At 35.2% G+C, this 18,737-nt stretch overlaps 2 protein-coding genes across 2 annotated transcripts in view; one reads left to right on the forward strand and one right to left on the reverse strand.

The window, feature by feature from the left end:
• Acsf2 (Acyl-CoA synthetase family member 2) overlaps positions 1–7,416 on the reverse strand; it is a 47,068-nt gene extending 39,652 nt beyond the window's left edge. Inside the window, exon 1 of the mRNA XM_089102389.1 lies at positions 7,318–7,416. Within this exon, the coding sequence (XP_088958515.1) occupies positions 7,318–7,391 (74 nt within the window). The 5' untranslated portion in view covers positions 7,392–7,416. The remainder of the gene's footprint in view (positions 1–7,317) is intronic.
• Positions 7,417–7,567: 151 nt separating this feature from the next.
• The window catches only part of LOC148955476 (kinesin-related protein 2-like), a 148,783-nt gene continuing 137,613 nt past the window's right edge, over positions 7,568–18,737 (forward strand). Inside the window, exons 1-2 of the mRNA XM_089108214.1 lie at positions 7,568–7,711; positions 12,729–12,878. Coding sequence (XP_088964340.1) covers positions 7,576–7,711; positions 12,729–12,878 — 286 coding nt within the window. The 5' untranslated portion in view covers positions 7,568–7,575. The remainder of the gene's footprint in view (positions 7,712–12,728; positions 12,879–18,737) is intronic.

An 18,737-nucleotide genomic window follows, 5' to 3' on the forward strand; every position in this document is an offset into this window, starting at 1 on the left:
TGGATTTTTTAATTTGAAAATAGGCATGCAAAATACACAAATCACATCATTCCTAAAGTAAAGTTTCGTTTGTAGTCTAGGGCTATATCAAAGCATTAAGGGAGAGAAGACAGTGGGGGCATGACAACATACAGGGGCATACCAAGGAACTTAAGGAGTGAGGGTGCTCAACTGCCAGACAAAATATACATATCAAAGATATCTTCTGTTTTCTAGGGGGGGGGGAATTTCACTGACTTGCTTGGTATTTTTACAGAATGCTTTTATTTCATCAATAATTGACATGGTACCCATTTCTTTCATACCCCATAACATGGAGAAGAACTGCTTCTTGCACTATTTTACTGTAAGATTAAAACTAATTGATCACCTTATAAGGGATTTTAAATAGTGTTGGATATTTTTGCTGCTTAAATGTTAACCCCTAGATTTTGCCAAACAGCTGGCTGAATTTAATAAATCATGCTGTTTGTTAGCTTCTACATGGTCTAGGTCTAAGATAATCTCCCACTGCAGTTAAAAATTAAGAAGTCTACAGGATTTAGGTCTTTACCAAGAAACAGCTTTATTACTCTAAAAACAATTTCATAGCTATTATACATTTACTTCCCCAGAAAAGAGGAGTTACTGTGCATTGTGTCATCCAAGCTATTCACTACTACAATTTTAAGGACACCACAGAGCTCATTTACATGCAACAACTTATAGCCGTCCAATGAGAGAGCTTCAAAATAAGTAATCCCCTTTGGAAATGTAAAGTCAATTTGCCATGGTTTTCAGCCAATCACATCATCATCTTATGCAAGTGAAACTGTCCACTTTACACCTATGCATCTTCTGGTTTAGAAGTAACCTGCATACATCCAAAGCTTAAGAGTCAATTTTGGCTTCTGGAATGGTCTCATTTCTAGGTATGTCTAACCCATATTTAGATTGTATTCCTCGTAATCTGAAATTGCTGCACCATTTCCTGTTTGATATTGTTGTTGTAAAATAGCATCATACCAGAAAGACCTTAAGACCACATGAGCTATTGTAGGGGAGGGATCTTTTCATGTAGAGGTAGATTTGGATGAACCCAAAAAACAGACATTATTAAAAAATATAGGGAAATATCAAGATTTGAAGTCATTCCACAAAGCTTTATTTATAAATCAACTGGTCGAAAATCTTGAAATATTTAATTTCTTTGAAGTTATTTTGTTCTTTTGTGCATGAAGACAATCATCAAACTGTCCCCCCCCCATACTACTTTATCCTCCTTTCTAGTCAGCTGCTACCAAAAACAATTGTATTCATTGAACCACTCAATGTTTTCAGCTGGCTAAACAACTGTAATTATTGAAAACCATAAAGATACAATCAGATATTCTGTCATTTTTATAATTTATTTCCATTAATACCTTTATTTTACTTTTTCTATTCATATTTCATTTATTCATTCCTGCCAGATACAACTAAAAGAAAAAGTTTATATGGAATTGCTCATGATTTATAGCTGGCTAGACCACTATTATTACTGAAAATCATGGAGTCAGCAGCAGATATCCTGTCAGTGTTATCATCTGCTTTCATTAGTGAGATCATTTTCTTTATTATATTTGTCTTCTTAATGGACTTAGAAGTCAAGTGGGAATAATCAAGGTTTTTACCAACTGAGAACAAGATTTAGGATGGTCCAAATTACAGTCTGAGATACCAATACTTCAGCCTTAAAAATTCCTTTCCATGGGATCATTGGGCTTTTGGATTCTTTCTTCTGAGTTTCATTCACTTTCCTCAGCTAATTTCCAAGATAGCAATATCTCAAACTTCAATGATCTATTCCTGAGTTTCATTCATCATTCTCAACAACTTTTCAAGATAAAAAACATCTAGAATTTTATCCAATTTCCTAAGCATCTGAAGTAGACAGGAGAAGAGATAGTGACTATTAAAGCTCCATATCTAAAACTTTACCCTTACTCACTGGGATGTGTTATAGAAACAATCATTAATACATAATAGGGTAATATACCCAGTAGTTGGAAAGCTAATCACCACTTGAACAGTTAAATGACTGCCAAATCTATGTTGTACCACCTAGAAACTGGACTGTTTCACTATTGGACTTGTCTAAACTATCTTAATAAGTATGCAACTACCTTGAATATTTCAATTATGCAACAATAACACTTTTAAAGGCACTAATAGTCAACAGTGGAGCCTCATGATGAATATTCATTTTAAGCTTAAGCCTAAGATTGAAAATACTCCCTAATCTTGGACATGGGGTCTTAAGTTAGAAAATCATAGATAGACTCTATCATGGAAATATTCAATCTCAGCCAAACATTGTAAAGCTGAACAATAATACTTGAATAGGTTAGAATGAAAGATTATCTTTCCATTGCAAGGAAAGTCCCACAAGGATTATCCATGCATTGCAAGGAGGAATGTCTCATCTCACTTGGACTTCCAACTTCAGTGAACTATAGGAAAGAGATGTAATAATATTTTGCAAGTTGCTAGAAAATGACCTCTTTGGGTGAGATTTTTCCTTGTTCCTCTAAAAAAAAACAAAAAACACAAGAGTATACTCTGAGAAACTGTCCCCCAATGATCCCCCATAGCATCAAGCAAGAGTGCCAGCTGTTCATTAGTTGTTTTTTTTAGTCTGTCCTGTTCTACTGTGGAAAAGCCTCTTTCAAGCCAGTGTCCAATTCCAAAGCCTTTAAAAAAGGAGTAAATCAAGACTGGGCCAATGCTGAATGGATGACAAATTGGGGGAGGCTGAATGTAACATTGACACACTACCACCAGCAAGATTCTCTATAGGTGTCTCAATGAAATTTTATCATGCTGGCAATGTGAGTTAAGGTGAAGGTAACAAAAAGAGCCTTCAAAGGGTAAATTTTATCTAAGTTTGATCATAGTTTACATTTACTCTTCCTCAGAAGGAAACAATAAAATTCTGAAAACTACTTACAAAAACCTAAAATACCATATCATTCCTGAAAGCACTTCAGATAAAATTGGGACAGTTTAAATTACTGACCTAGGAATAAGGTCAAGATATCACTTGATGCCTTTTTTATGCTCATTCTGAATATAATAATTGCTTTACTTGGAAATTCAATTTTAAGCCCATTAAAGATCCTCAAAGATAATGCCTTTTTCCTTTATTTTTGGTTATATAAAATGATTGAAAAATAAATTTTTTACTTCATTATATGCAGAATAATTGTAGTTAACACACTTCAACTGCAGATCCGCTATAATTTACCCTCTCCCCTCCATGTGCAAATATATAGCCCAAATTATTTTCTGGTTCTTGATTCTGTCATGGTTGATTTAATTTTTGGGTAAACCAGTTTAAAAAAAAGTGATGCTAACAGCAGTATCTAAAATAAGAGAAAAAGGTATCATCTTTGAGGGCCTGTAAAAGGCTTATAATCAAATTTCCAAGTAAAGCAATTTCTTTATTCTGAGAGTATATAAAAAGGCATCAAGTGGTATGTTTACCTTGTACCTAGGTCAGTAATTTAAACTGCTCCAAATTTACTGCACTTCACTTATACCCACACCTCCTTATTTAGGGGTACTGTCTAACTTCAATTGTACTTTTTATATAAATGATGCAACTTCAATCATAACAAAAAAGATTTGCTTATATGTGGATGATTCCAAAATAATTGGTTCCAATTTGTGACTCCCAAAGTACCAAAGGCTTACAAGCATAACTCAATGCACTCTTAATGTGGGCAAAACCTGGCACCTAGAATTTAATATCCAGAAATGTAACATCATCTTAGCCAGAAATACAGCCATGTCTCCTAGCACTGAAGCCTTCAAGCCAGCTGTCAACAGAGATTGGTGTAGCAGATCATGGCACACAGTTTGAGATGTGCCCATAATGAACTGAGTCACCATCATCATTGACTGGTATCTACTGGATTCATCCTTACTGCTGGCAAGTGTGATTTAAGGTATACTCTCTATGAATTCTTCTATTCTTGTTTTATTGATGTTGATTCTTTGCCATTAAATCAATTTAAATATCCTTCCTTGTTGGATCTTGTAATTTTAAGCAATACAGATTCCCTCATCAGAAATGAATTTCTTCCTCCAGTTGGCAACAGTGACTGACAGTTCAGTCATCCTTTCTATGTTATCCTTAAATAGTCAGCTGCAACCTAATCTTTGTCCTCAAACTATTTAAATATCCTTCCTTGTTGGATCTTGTAATTTTAAGCAATACAGATTCCCACATCAGAAATGAATTTCTTCCTCCAGTTGGCAACAGTGACCACTCAGTCATCCTTTCTATGTTATCCTTGAATAGTCAGTTGCAACCTAATCTTTGTCCTCAACCTTTTATTGACTATCAAGCAATACACAAGGAACTAGCCTCAGTAAATTGGTCCAAACTAATCATTTCTGATGTCAACATATCATGGACAAATATTAAGGAAGCCCTCCAATTGACTGAGAGGAAGCACTCATGTCATTTACCAAAAACACTTCCATTCCTCACAAAGGATACAAAGAGAACATTCAACAGGAAAGTCAGAGCCTGGAAAAAGTACAAAAAGAAGAATACACAGGAAAATTGACAGAAGCATGTGAAGGCTCAGAGCCTTGCCTCCAATGCAATTAGGAAACTGAAGTCTGAACATGAGGAGAAGCTGGCAACACATATCAGGGCAAACCCCAAATCCTTCTGGACACATGTTTCTGCTAAAATTCCTAACCATCACAACATTCCTGACCTCAAATATAACAGCATAACCCACTTTGCCAGTAGACAAGGTTAATGTACCCAGTTTGCCTCTGCTTTCACCATTCAATCTTGTCCAACTATCCCTGCAGAACAATCAGATTTAATATCTGATCCAATACCTGAATTGTCAGTTACTGAAGAAATGGTCTCAACTAGCCTTGATAAATTTGATGTTAACAAATCCAAAAGACCAGATGGGATACACCCAGGGCTTCTCAAAGAATGCTGAAATATTCTCAGTTCTTCCCTGTGCAGACTCTTCCTGTTGTCCCTAAAAAATGGAGTACTACTGTCAGATTGGAAAACATCCCATATCATACCAATCCACAAACAAGGCTGCAAAAATCATGCAGAAAATTACTGTCCCATCAGCATCACCTCTGAAGTTGTAAAGGTGCTTGAGAGATTTGTCAACACAGCTCTAATCCAGCAATTTGAAGCTAGCAACATACTCACTTGCACTCAACATGGCTTCAGATCTTTAAGATCTGTTGATACTAACCTAATACAGACATATAAGTGTGTCACATCATTGTTGGATAAAGACTGCCCTGTTGACATGGTGCTCCTGGGCCTCCCAAAAGCATTTGACAGGGTTTACCATGAATTCCTAATCACCAAACTAAAAGCAGCAGCTGTTGATCATGTTATGAGAGTCCATGACTCTCAAGGTGCCCCTCATTTCTCCATGTCTACAACTGTTTTAAGCAGCATTCCCTAGGGAACCATTTTTGGACTGAGTCTCTTCAGTTTATACATAAATAATGCACCCAACCTTCTCTCAAACCTCCTCACTCTTTATGCTGATGATCTAAAACTTGTTGGTAAAACAGCTACACCCTCTGTCAATGTCATGGTCCTATCCAATAGGACCATGACATTCTTGGTACTTGGGATGATACATGGCTTTTCTCTTTCAATACTGATAAATGCCATGTACCTCACTTTGGCAATCACAATCCACATCAGCAGTACCATCTCCAAGGTAATCCCCTCTCTGCAGTTTCTGAAGAAAGAGATCTTGAAGCCATGTTGATTGTCAACTTAATTTCAGCATCCCTACAAAATCTGTATTGTTGTCAGTCCTCCAATCTCTTGGAATGATCAAAAGAACTATCCCCAGCAGATGCCCAACAGTATTCATGAAGCTAGTTCACTTGTACCTAGAGGTTGAAATGTCCCTGTCATGAGGACTTTGCCCTTCAAGAAGGACAAAGAAATACTAGAAACAGTATAATGAAGAGCAACAAAAATATTCAAAGGCCTCAAGCAAAAGCCATACAATGACCACTTATATCATTTAAAGCTTCCTACTCTCACATACCAGAAGGAACATGGCAACATGATTATGGCCCACAAAATTATTTCCAAAAATATTTTTCCTGGTCTCCTTGCCTCCCCCGCCCCCCTGGAATGTTTTGTGACTAGAGAGCATTCCTCAGAAAATCTTCAAGAAATGCTCCTCAATCCAAGAAAGAAGCCAAAGGTATAGGCCTAGTGGCTCCTGATTTGACAGGTGCATTCCTGTATAACTGGGAAGCTGCTGAGTTCTCAACCCAAATGTAGCAAGCCACTGCATGAAACAACCTACAGAAGTCATCATGGAGCATTACAAGGATGGAAAATCCTTAGATTTGCTCCAAGCTGCAATTTAAGGCTATAGGAGTAACATATGGAAAAATGCATAGAAAATACACAATTTGGGGGCTATAACATTAGCAGGATGGTGTAGGGTAAAGCACCCTTAGGAATAATCCAAGCAAGTATTTAGTGTTCTCTTCTGAGGAGTAGGCCAGGCTAAATGCAAACTAGGACTTTCGGTTGAAATGTTATGAACAGTCTTCCTAGATTGTAACAAACCATACCAGCCAAGTCCCAACTATCTAAAACTAGGAAACATCATGGGCTATCAATCTCCACATCTAGGCAACCTCATATCCAAGGCTAAGTGCCTCTTGTCAATGTTTACAAATGATAACCTTAGCCTAAGCCACATTTTAATCAAAATATTGGTATAGGCCTAGAGAAGGACCTGAAAATGTTAAGAAAACAATTCATATTTCATAACATGCAGAATAATTGTAACTAGCCTAGGTCAATTATGTTTTTCTTGCAGTAGCCTACTGCTAGGCTATAGCCTACTTTACTAACCCCCACTAATGTGCCTACAGGCCTATACCCAAAATCATATAGGCTATTTCTCATCTTCTCCCAATGCATCTCTTGTTTTCAACCAATGTAGACCACCTGTAAATTGAACCAACTATGATGAATCAAGAACCAGAAAACAAGTGACATGGCAAAATGCATTGAAATATTTAATGGTAAAATTCTACTTTAGCTACTTTTGGCTATCATGAAGAGGGGTTAGGTTAGGAAAATGAAACTTTCAGGGATAGGTCTACAGGCTAAAGCATTTATTATCTTTAGGACTGGATACAGAAACCCCCCATCCCCAACTGGCACTGCTGCATGTGTCTTGGAAACCTAATGGTGCATAACCATAAGTATATCTCCCGGCTAGGCCTAGATATAGCCACAGAAAAAAAAATAACCTTAAGTTTTGAGGTTTTTTCACAGATTTCGTAAAAGATCTAGTTAAAATTACGCAATGCAAAATCTTAAGCATTATTTAAAAATTAATTAATTTTAAAATCTCTCGGTATTTGGGTAAATAGATGGCACATATGAGTTTCGTATTATTAGGGATTTGGGCAATTTATTGTAATGATTTGAATTTGTGTTTTAGACTTACCGTTTAAAATTCAAATTTTTGATATCTAACGAATCCATGAAAGTGTTTTCAATAAATTATGGCAGAATCAAGACTACCAATTTCGAAAATAAGGACTCCACTGACGGCTACTAAAAGAGATGCTCCAAATGAAACGGATAATGAAAATGGACCTTCAGAAGCAAAGAAAAGAGCTGAGGCATGCTCTAAAATTGGTATGTTAAGCCTGGTGGCAAAGTTTTGCCTTAGGCCCTACTCAATTAATTCACTTGCTAAAAGATGAGCTCATAACTGAATGTGCCTTTGAAAAATTTCTGACTATATGTTAACTCTTTCCAAATATAAAAGCTAAGACCCAGTTGCAATCCTTGCACATGCATTTCAGCTCTCTTCCCTCAAGTAAAGCTGAGTTAGGCTATTGAGTAAATATTTCACTGTTTGTGTTATTTACTTAAGAATAATGGGAATATACCACTAGATGCCAATTTTATGCTCTTTCCAATTATTTTAATAACTTCTTGCAAATTCAATTTTAAGCCCTTCAGAATCCTTGAAAATAATAGGCCTAGCCTAACATCATTCTATATTTTCTGGAAGTAAAAATGGGTTATAATCTGTTTCAAACTAACTAATAGCCTACACTGTAAATCCATTGATTTGTTGAGATTAAGCTGAATAGAAAAAATCTAAACAAATCTGCCATGTTTTCTTCTTATTCTGTTGGACTGTCTTCTTATTCTGTTAAGTGGTATGTTTACTTTATTTGTAAGTCAATAATATGAACTGCAAAAAATTTACAATGGATTATTTAACTTTATAAAAATGGATTTAACACCTCATTGTAAGTTTCACACCAATGTTTTAAGCCTTTTTAGCCTATACCCAAAAACTAGAAATTTTTTGGGCCATTTTCAAGGGCTTGAATTTGCAAGAGAAGTGATTATGATATTCTTAAAGAGGATTAAAAAAGGTATCAAGTGGTATGTTCACTTTATTTGTAAGTCAATGATATGAACATTCAAATATTTACCAGTTATAGCTTTAGACTATGTTATGTAGCCTATAAAATTACATTGTTCTTGTCCCTTCTTAATTAGCTGTAGGCCTATTAGGCATTATGAATGGTAACAAGCCTAGGCACTAAGATTTTTCTTGTGGGAGACACTTAAATAGCCAAAGAGTAGTAGGTCAAGCCCAGGCTAGTCTACCATTTGGTACAAGCCTAGGGTTCCAGCAGTACATAAGGAAACATGTTAAGAAAACAATTCCTACTTCATAATATGCAGAATAATCTTAGTTAACATATTTTACTGGGGAAGAACCTTTATCTTTTCTTGTATTTCCAGTTTTCTAAAATTGTTTATAAGAAACACCCAAATGCCATCTAACCTATTATAACCTAATTTATCACTTTTTGTCTATTGATATGTTTTTGTGAGAAATAATTAGATGGTATTGATGGTGTTTAATTACATACATAGAATATTTGAACACAGAAAAATACAGTCAAATCCATGTTTATTTTTCAGAATTTTGTTAAAAAAAATTGCATAACAGTGAAAGAAGTGAAGATAAAGGTTCAACTACAAAATTTATTACCTTAAATCGCAGCTTGGAGCAAATTTCAGGATTTCCTATCCTTGTAATGCTCCGTGATGACATCTAATGTTTTTTTGTTTTGTTTGTTGTGATTTGCTTGCTACATTTGGGTTGTAGACTCAGCAGCTTCCCAGTTGTAGAGGAACTCCTGCTGTTGCCAATCTTTGTCAAGTCTTTGCTTGAAGGCAATTGTTGGGTATTAACTAGCATTATTCTGCATATCAGGAAGTAAGAATTGTTTTCTTAACATGTTTCTTTATGTGCTGCTTGAACCATAGGCTCTCTCCCAAACAAGAACATATATTGCTATAGACCTTGGCTATATGTATTTATTGGATAGAATTCTAGACAAGGGGCTTTTTTTAGGCTATTTTGAGAATGTTTATGCCTGGCAATTTGTTGCATTAAGAGTATAAATTTTCAGGAATGGATTAAGCACTTAAGTTATGCTATGGAAAGGTACTTTGAAGTTATGTTCTTTGCTTCTCCCCTATTTCTTAGGCTTAGAAAATTATAGTGAATGTGAGTCTGTATCTGTTTTTAGCCTAGGCCCAACTTTGAAAAGAAATATTTGTTTGCTCAATTTCAGTTCAAATTTACTTAACTTTTAGGTTTCAAAACATATTCCAATGATTTGAGTAGGCTTGGACTTTAAGCCCTATCAGAGTGTTTTTTTAAGTTTGCAAGAAAATTGTCCAATCTCTTTGGAATCTCCTCTGTATTCAACATTGTTATTGAAATGTATTTTTTGAAATGTCTAGTAAACAATAGCTTTATAACCTGCAATTTGTCCTTTAATATAGCCATATAAAAAGATTCTTGGAATATTTTGCCTATCTATTATGTTAGTATAAGCTATGCTTGCAATATTTTTGGCTTGTTTTGAAGATTTTTTTTAAGAACTAGGCCTACATTTTGATATTCAATAGAGCACAGTAATTACACTTCTTCAATAAGTTAATACAATCATTGTTAATAAGTAAAGTTTTGGGTCTCAAAACACTTTCTCTTGGCCTCATTTGTGCAGCAGATCTATTTCCTAAAGTTTCACTTTAATACCATAATGTTTGTCAAAGCAGTAGCTACTTTAAAGGAGAAGCAATAGGTACATCAGAAGATATTCCCATATGATAATTTAGGCTGTAGACCCATTCCTGAAAGTTTCACTAACCTAAATCAACTACTTTAACAATGATCTCGTCTGTATCAGACAGATAACTGTATTATTATCCACTTTATAGTTTGGAGAAATCGTTAGATTGCTCCTAGCTGCAATTCAAGGTATTTAAGGTAATAAAAGAATAGGAATAATTATATACATATATTATTTTAAAATGATTAGAAAAATGGATTGAAAAAAATTGACATGTGTGGTGTTCAGTCACAGCTGCTAAAATAAGACCCAGAAGAATTTGTAGGTGTCTATCACAAGATCATAACAAATGTCTGGGAAACAGGTCCCCCTTGTTAAAAATGAAGCAAAAGGTAATTGTAACAACTACTGACCAATAAGCCTAACTAGTCAACTGGCAAAGATTCTTAAAAAGATACCCATTGACTGACTTGACTGAATTTCAAACAACTCATACCATAGCAGAATATCAGGCTGGCTTTCAAAAAACTGTTCCATTATAGACTAGGTTTTTTCAACTCAACAACTGATGGAAAAATACATCAGATACATGAAAGAGCTCCTGTAACTTTTGATTGATTCCAAGCAGGCTTTTGGCTTGTTATGGAGTAAAGGGCTCTGGCACATTCTGCTACATTGTAGAATCCCTGAAAATATGATATTTTTGATTAAGGATATCTATTCAAATCTCAGTAGCCAGGTCAAGATACCTGAGGGACTAACAGATGAATTTCTTGTTTCCCCACCTTTTCCTCCAATGCAGCACTATCACTTGCTGAAACTATAGATGGCCCAACAATTGCTGGGAAACTAATTGACAAACTGGCATATGCAGAGGATACTGTAGTCTAGAACACCTTCTTCAAGCAGACATTGATGAACTTGTAGCAGTAACTGAAACCTTTTGGGATGATCATTAATACAGCCATAACCAAGGTTGTGTGAGTATCTAAAGACCCTGTGCCAATAACTGTAGAGAACCAGTGCCAATTAAAGGAGACCCAGCTGGAATGTCAATTTCTTCATCTATGATCATTGATCATTCCAAATCTACCAGGCAAAGACTTGCCTTGGCTAGTTGGAGCTTCAAGGGCTTGCCACCAATCTGGAAAAGCAAAGCATTGTCAATGTGTTTGAAGGTCTGTCTGTTTAACTCTCTAATTATCCCAATTGCTTCATACTTTAGTGAAACCTGGTGAGTAAAGGCTGATATGAATCTCTATGTTTGAAACTTTATGCCTCCATGGCATAGCAGGGATTACCTATTTTGATCAGGTATAGACTAAAGACCTCCCTAAATTTCTCCATTTCTCATATACCTTCATGAACCAGATCAAAATTCAACTGCTCTGCTAGCTGGATTGCATTCAAAGAATGTTAGCAAACCAGCTACCAAAAAACACCTTTGAAGTATGTGTACACAGCACACATCCATAAGGCTGACCTCTTAAGAAACAGATCAATAATTTTCAGGCTGATAACCTCCACCAGTTAGTTTGCTTAGCTCTAGACTTGTCAGAATATTGGCACCATATTCATTGAATATCCAGAAGAGAAGGGTCCCTAATACAGCCACAAAGACTGGATGAGACACAAGTCAAGTAAGTCACACAACAATACAGCCAATTTTGTTAACATTGAGATCTACCTTGTCTTGTATACATGACCTGTAAGCTAAATGCCTATCAGAGATTAAAAAAAAATTGGTCTTTTGCCAGTCATCATGTATCAGTTAGTTAAATTTTCATCAATGATCTGTGGATGTTAGGTGAGGTATTTGCTACTGATCCCACAACAATCCCAAAAAATTAAGTACCCCTCACTGTAAGTGCTTTAAGCCAATCCTGCCTAAAGCCACTATCTAAAAAAATAACAAATTTCTTATTTTTCCACAGAAAGATGGCCTTGTATGTTTTCTTTATGTTTCCTTGGGATGATCATATCAATCATGTAGTTGTACCTACAGCCTCAAAAAAGGCATTTCTAGGACCATATTTCAAAATTTTCTGTGAGAGGTGCTTTAGATAAATTAAATGAACATACATATGAATATTAATTTAACATCTCACCTCCCTTTGTCTGGAAGAAAATATATTTGGCCAGGCCAAATATACAACCTAACCTGCATCATGGTTTCTTGGGGGGGGGGGGGGTGGAAACTCCCCTCTTATTATGAAATATTAGTTTAGCTAGTAAAATCTAATTTATTTTGTAAAGTAAATAAGATCCTTTTCTTGATGTATGGTTATGCAAACATTAAACTTCAATGTAATTAGCAAGAACTAAAAGGGGGTAGCTGCTGTTGTATTTAAAATGCCCTGGATGGCATTAAAAATGAACCAAAATTAATAAATAAAGAAAAGGTTTTCAAATAAAAGCAAAGAGAAACTTTAAAAATTAAAACAAACAGATATTATCGTCTGTATGAGTGCATATGCGAGATATATTATAATTTTTTAAGTTTTGATATTGCACTTTAATGTCATTGCTATTTATTTAAGGAACCAGACCCAACAATGCCCAAGTTCCAATGAATACACTTAGAAGAGCAAAATCACAGGCTAGTATAACTTTGAGGTCAAAGTCAACAGAGAACTTGAACATGTCAAGGAAAGCCCCAGGACCAACAAGCAAACCAGCTACAGGTTTAGGTATGTAATTAGTACTATTTGTTATTCTATTATTATTCTAAATACAATTGTATTTGTATTAAAGTCTTGAAAAGGAACTATTAGATTCTCTGTTTGCCACAGTTCCTTATTATCAAAGAGTTAAAGGGTGAAGTTGAAATTGTGGAAGTAAATGGACCTGATTTATTGTAGAAAAATTTATCCTGTCATCCTACATTCCCTACTTTTCCTTCCATCCTCTTTTTAGTCTTGATTTGTGTTCTTTAATATAAGAGGACTAGTTTTACACAGCCCCAATAAAAGTCCCAGTAATTACCAACAGCTTTTAGAGCATTTTCACCTACAAATTTGACACAACAAAAAAGTTACCTGTTTTTGACTTAAGTTGGAACCCAATTCGACATGTGTCGAAATACTTTGGGAATACCTGTGGGCAGAACCTGGTGTATTTGACATGTGTCAAAATACTTGGGAAAAACCTGGTGTATTTGACATGTATATTCTTGTTTCTTTGTTTTTCTTCAACTTTATTTGATGTATAAAAGTATAAAACACTATTCAAAAAGTAGAAGTAATGAAACTAACAAAATTGTTTTAAGTATGTAGTATTTAGTATAAAAAAATTGGTTAATCATAAGGAATGTGATATTGTGACCTAAATCACATAAATCTTCTTCTTCTAAGTGTTGCATATACGCCACAGGAATAGCATCTCTGAATGCTATCTGGAGTCAGGGTTGCCACCCTGGCCTGGAAGACTTTACTAAATCTGAGTGGAAAAATTACTAAATCACATCTGTTTTTACTAAATGGTCAAAAAATTTTGCGCGTGTGGCTACAGCTGCACGCACACCATCAAGCATTGATTTTTACTATAGGAGGATAATCAAATGGATTTCCACAATCTTTTTTCCCTTTTTCTTCTTTTTTCTCTTTCCCTCTTTTCTCTTGTTTTCGTAGTATGATTGAAAATTCTGGAAACCTATAAGTTCAAAAATCCTTTTTTTTATTAGTTGGATGTAGCCTACTACTGGATAGGCTTCATATTCCAGATGCAGTGTATCCAAGACGTCAAACAATAGTCTGGAATCTTTGATTCTGGAAATCCTGATGGTGAAGCCTGGCTTTAAATTTATCAATGGTCTTCAGGTCATAAAATTCAGATCTATTGAAAAATTCAAAAACAATCAACGAAGGAAAACAGCTACAACTCATACTCACAAAGCAATTCAGGCAATGGAGTGCTTAGAATCTGAGGTGTGTTTTAAAGTGATGGCTTTTGAAATTTGTCCCCCAGTTTCCGTTTTTAGGTTTGAAATCTAAACCCTTCAATTTTTTATTTTTAACAGGAAATTTGCCAGTTTAAAACGCTAGTTGGGCTGGTCTTTAAATAAGGGATAAGCTGCTTACAAAGATTTCCGGCACATTTTAAAGAAATTAATTTAGGATTTTTTTTTTTTAACTGATTTTTTCTGGATTCTCTCTCGTTTCTATTCAAGAGAATCAAAAACCAATACAATATATGTCACATCAAAACAGAAATGACGTAATCGGCTACCAGTTTAGTTGTAAAAATATGTAAATTAAAAAGTGCACCTATAATTGGACTAGGGCTGCCAAGACAAAGAAAACTATATAGGCTAACACACAATAATTAGTTTAAAAAAAATAACATTGTGTCAATATTCTTCAGGTCAGGCAAATCATACAAATTGAAAAGTAAGAAGAAAAATATGTAGTCACAATAAAAAAAAAGTCGCACTTAAGAGGCTTTAATCGGCCTCATCCGAATTTAAAGTATCCACTAGTGTCAAATTCTGACTGAAGGGATCTACTTTGTTTCCATTTCTTGATAGTCCGAGTCAAATCACTGGGGATCACCCAGTCATTTACTCCACTTGACGACCTGAGAAGAAGTTGTTTCGTTTTCATCAGGGACAAAACACTCGAGACATTTAGCCTATTCCGGTTTTTAGTTTTGATGACCAACAAAATCAAGAACTGTCTCACTGCTCCAGCACTTGAATGGGGCATGCTTCAGTGAGTCAGAAAAAACTTGGGCAAGTATGGAAAAAGTTCGTTTCCAGCAGCGTCTTTAAAAAGGGTCAAGGCCAACTAACAAACCTAGCAGCTGTTATGAGAGTCAGGGAAAATTTCCTAAAACCAAATTAAGCCGGCATACCAGTCCTGATTTTAAATAGTTGGCGTTTCAAAGCAAGTATCAAGAAGAAGCCGAGAGAAAAGTAGAGATTTTTAAGTGCAAGGGTTGACGCGAAACCGCAAAAATGAGAGCAATACTAGCCATAATATCTAACGTAATCGAAATCAGATTTTGTAATGAATAGATCCTAATTTTTTTCTCCTGCATTCATGGAAACAAACACAAGTTTTGTTTACTACAAATCATGACTTTTTACTAGATTTCGGGAAATTTACTAGATCCTCTAAATTTACTAGGTTTTTTTGTTTTACTAGATCTAGTAAAATCCTACTGATGGTGGCAACCCTGTCTGGAATGGCCCACTTCCTGTCAGTTTTAATGGCCCAGCAAAGATTTGTTCATTGCTGACAGTGTAAATGTGATTAACATTTGGCCATTTCAAAGTGTGATCTGCGATTCTAATCCACTTGAAAAATTTTAGTTTGGACTTTCCTTTGTCAGGAAAGTCTAGAATCCTACCGACAAATATGGCACCTTGCTTTTTTGTTGCTAAAGAAAACGTCATAGTATTTGTCAAGCTGCAGTTCAACTTCTAACCCAAATTTGAGATTTTTTTATTTATTTATTACATTGATAAGTACTAAGGAAAGGAAATTACTTCCATCTGAACCTCTGCAATTTTTGGCAGTAGCAGGCACTCATGAATTCGACAGCTGGACCCTGGACTTTCGACACCACCTATTTTTTATTTGTTTTACATGTTCAATGAAGTTTTGACAGAGTCACCTATATTTTGACAGGGCGTGTTGCTGTCTGTCGAAAATTTTGACAAGGTTATTACAAGATATCCGCAAAAGAAATAAATCAATTTATAGAAGCCTTTATCTACGTTTGAATTTGACTAAAGGAACATTTCTAGTTAACCTGGTATTCCACTACATTAAACAAGAATTATCAACACTTGGAACCTAGTGTCTACAATGTAATATTTGTTGCCATTGTAATTTAATTTTATCAAAAAAAGCTAATGTGACTAGAATTCAGATAAAATCAGATGTACCTTGATGCATTGGTCGCAATCCCAACTTTTTTTTGGCAATAAATAACGTAACAGCAGTTTGAACATAGCATACCTGAAAAATTGGTTGGGGCTCCTTTTTTGTCGAAAACAGGAAACTGACTGAATTAAATGTTATTTTCTTATCTGGGTGTACTGGATATTGTCTCAACGTTTCCTACCGTTGAAATACAAAAAAACGGCTTCAAGAGATGGCGCTCCAAGTCACAGCTAAGCAGAGTTATTCTGTTTTGAAGGAAAATTTCGACAGGGGTTCCAAAATTGCACTGTCAAATCATTGGTACCTTTACCCTAAGCCATTTTTCAGAATCTTATAAAAGTGGTGTCATTTCACTTGTTGATAGATAGTCTATCATCCCTCCATCCATCCATCATGGGGCAGAACTAAGGTAGGTAGTAAAATTCCACAAAGTAGACTCTGCTTGATAAAGGGCTGGCGAAGATGAAAGCTTATGTGCTTGGATGATGCTCTGTGTTCCTTACCAACTCAGCCTGTTCCAATGTGCCCAGTAGGTCTGAATTTTTGGGGACTATAAGAGGGTTTCAAGAGTGGGGCCAAAAATACAAATAATTTGCTATTTTTAGGCAATGGTTTCTGCTGAGGGGTGTAACCTTAGAATAGTTCAAACCACCCTAAGGTAACAGGGAAATAATCTCAACAACATTAATAATTTAAAAGAAAAACATGGGGTGGAGATCTTGTTATGCATGTGTAGCGATAAAAGAAAGGACTGAGATAGTTGCGGTAATGAAGACTGACCGGGTCAAGTCTAAAGTTGTACATTGAAGCTGTGAACTTACACCTTATAAGTTCTCCTATAGTACCACCTATAGCGCCGAGAACTCTGCCGTCTGTAGTATCATGGCTTAAGGCACTGTACTAATCGTATCAGTTCTTCTTGGTTGAATTTTTTTGGGCTACTCATAAAACTGGGCAAGCTATAAAAATAATGAGGAAATTAAGTTTATGATCGCGACACATCAATGGGGAGTAAAGTAAATTTATGACCACGCCACCCTCAATCATTGAGAGAAAAATAAAATTTGTAATTATTTGAACATAACCTCCTTTCCTTGGGTTATCTCAAAATCAATTACCTATTATAGTATATAGAAATCACATCCCTGGGTGAGCGTTACCTTGGAATTATGCGAACTAGCTACCTGTCGTGCGATTAGATACAGAAATATAAAATATAATAAACGCAATTGGAAAGATAATATTTTTATTAAGACTTACATATTTAGGTGTACAGCAATGCTCGTTTCAATTGACGGCAAATAATAACCAAGTCTCTACAATGACCGCATAATAATTTGAATCGGAATGCCTGAATGCCAATATAATTCTGCTCTAAATGATCCTGAATCTGATTTACGAATCCTTCCAAAAAGCACTTTTACCCCACTATCAAACGTAGTTCTTTGTCCTGCGCTCTAAGAACTGGCTCACAATTGGCTCAAGTGGCCTAAGGCATGCCAAACCCTTCGTCCAATAAATTGTTTTAAATATTTCTGATGATTCAAACGTTCACACGGCTCTTATAATCTGAACTTCCTGAGAAACGTTGTGATTGTAGCATCTTTTTTATTGCCCACTATCTTAGCGGAATCCAAAGCTGGATACCGCCGTTCTTTGTCTGAGGCTAAACTAATTCTTCTCTTTGATGATTGAGGACTTTTCTTTTTTGTTTTTGAAACGAGATTTAAACTTAATTAGATGGAATTGAAATCATCTTTAGAAAGAAGGAACTACATTTTTGCATCTTAAATATTCCAAATTTTACTCACGGTACATATTAACCTTCGCATTATTTAATGACATCCTGTCATTAGGACTTGCTTGCCTTTTGGCTTTCGAAATGTTCGTAATATATTAACTATTTATTCTACATAATTATTTCATACTTATATTTTGGCTTAATTAGGGGTGCTAATAGTTTTCTCTATTACTTTTCTTATTTTATTCTACATTTCTATCTAAAATTCGTCTACCGGACTAAGATTATTCATGGTTCTAACCTAGCTACTATACTAAAGAGTTTTTTTTTCTACATCTAACACTGATTACTTTTACATTTCGAACAAGGTTGGGGCTATTCTACCTTTACATAAGATTTTTTTTTGGAATTCACTTTCTACAAGGCTTTTTTTTTTTATTTTGCTGTCTATATGGCACACTGCTTTCTCTTTACGCTACATTAAATGAATAGCTCGACAACGCTACACATAACTATCTGGACATCTAACACTACATACAAGAACGATTTAAAACACAATATTGGGTTTACCATGTTCACTGGTAACATTAAAACACTTTCACTGGGGATGTTTGCTATGTAATATTCATGATAGGATATTGGAACTTTTGATTTATCAAAGTTATTAAGAAGTAACATATGTAAATTCACACCTATTTCATCACCTTCGAGTCTTTAGCGTACTCAATCCTTCTGTTTTAAATTTTTGTCCTTCACTTTTTTCGTCTAGGCAAAATTTTTAAAACACTAACGTTATAGTTTCTTCATGGAATAGCTCAGGCATGATTCTGTTCACCCGACAAGCTTTCCCGAAATTTTAGTTGTGAAATAATACTTTCAACAACAGGCGTGTGAATATTCTATCTGGGTTCATTCCCACC

The sequence above is a fragment of the Artemia sp. Qi Xiang Cuo genome, chromosome 2 (assembly GCF_049724085.1).
Source record: "Artemia sp. Qi Xiang Cuo chromosome 2, ASM4972408v1, whole genome shotgun sequence".
In the NCBI taxonomy this organism is placed as follows: domain Eukaryota; kingdom Metazoa; phylum Arthropoda; class Branchiopoda; order Anostraca; family Artemiidae; genus Artemia; species Artemia sp. Qi Xiang Cuo.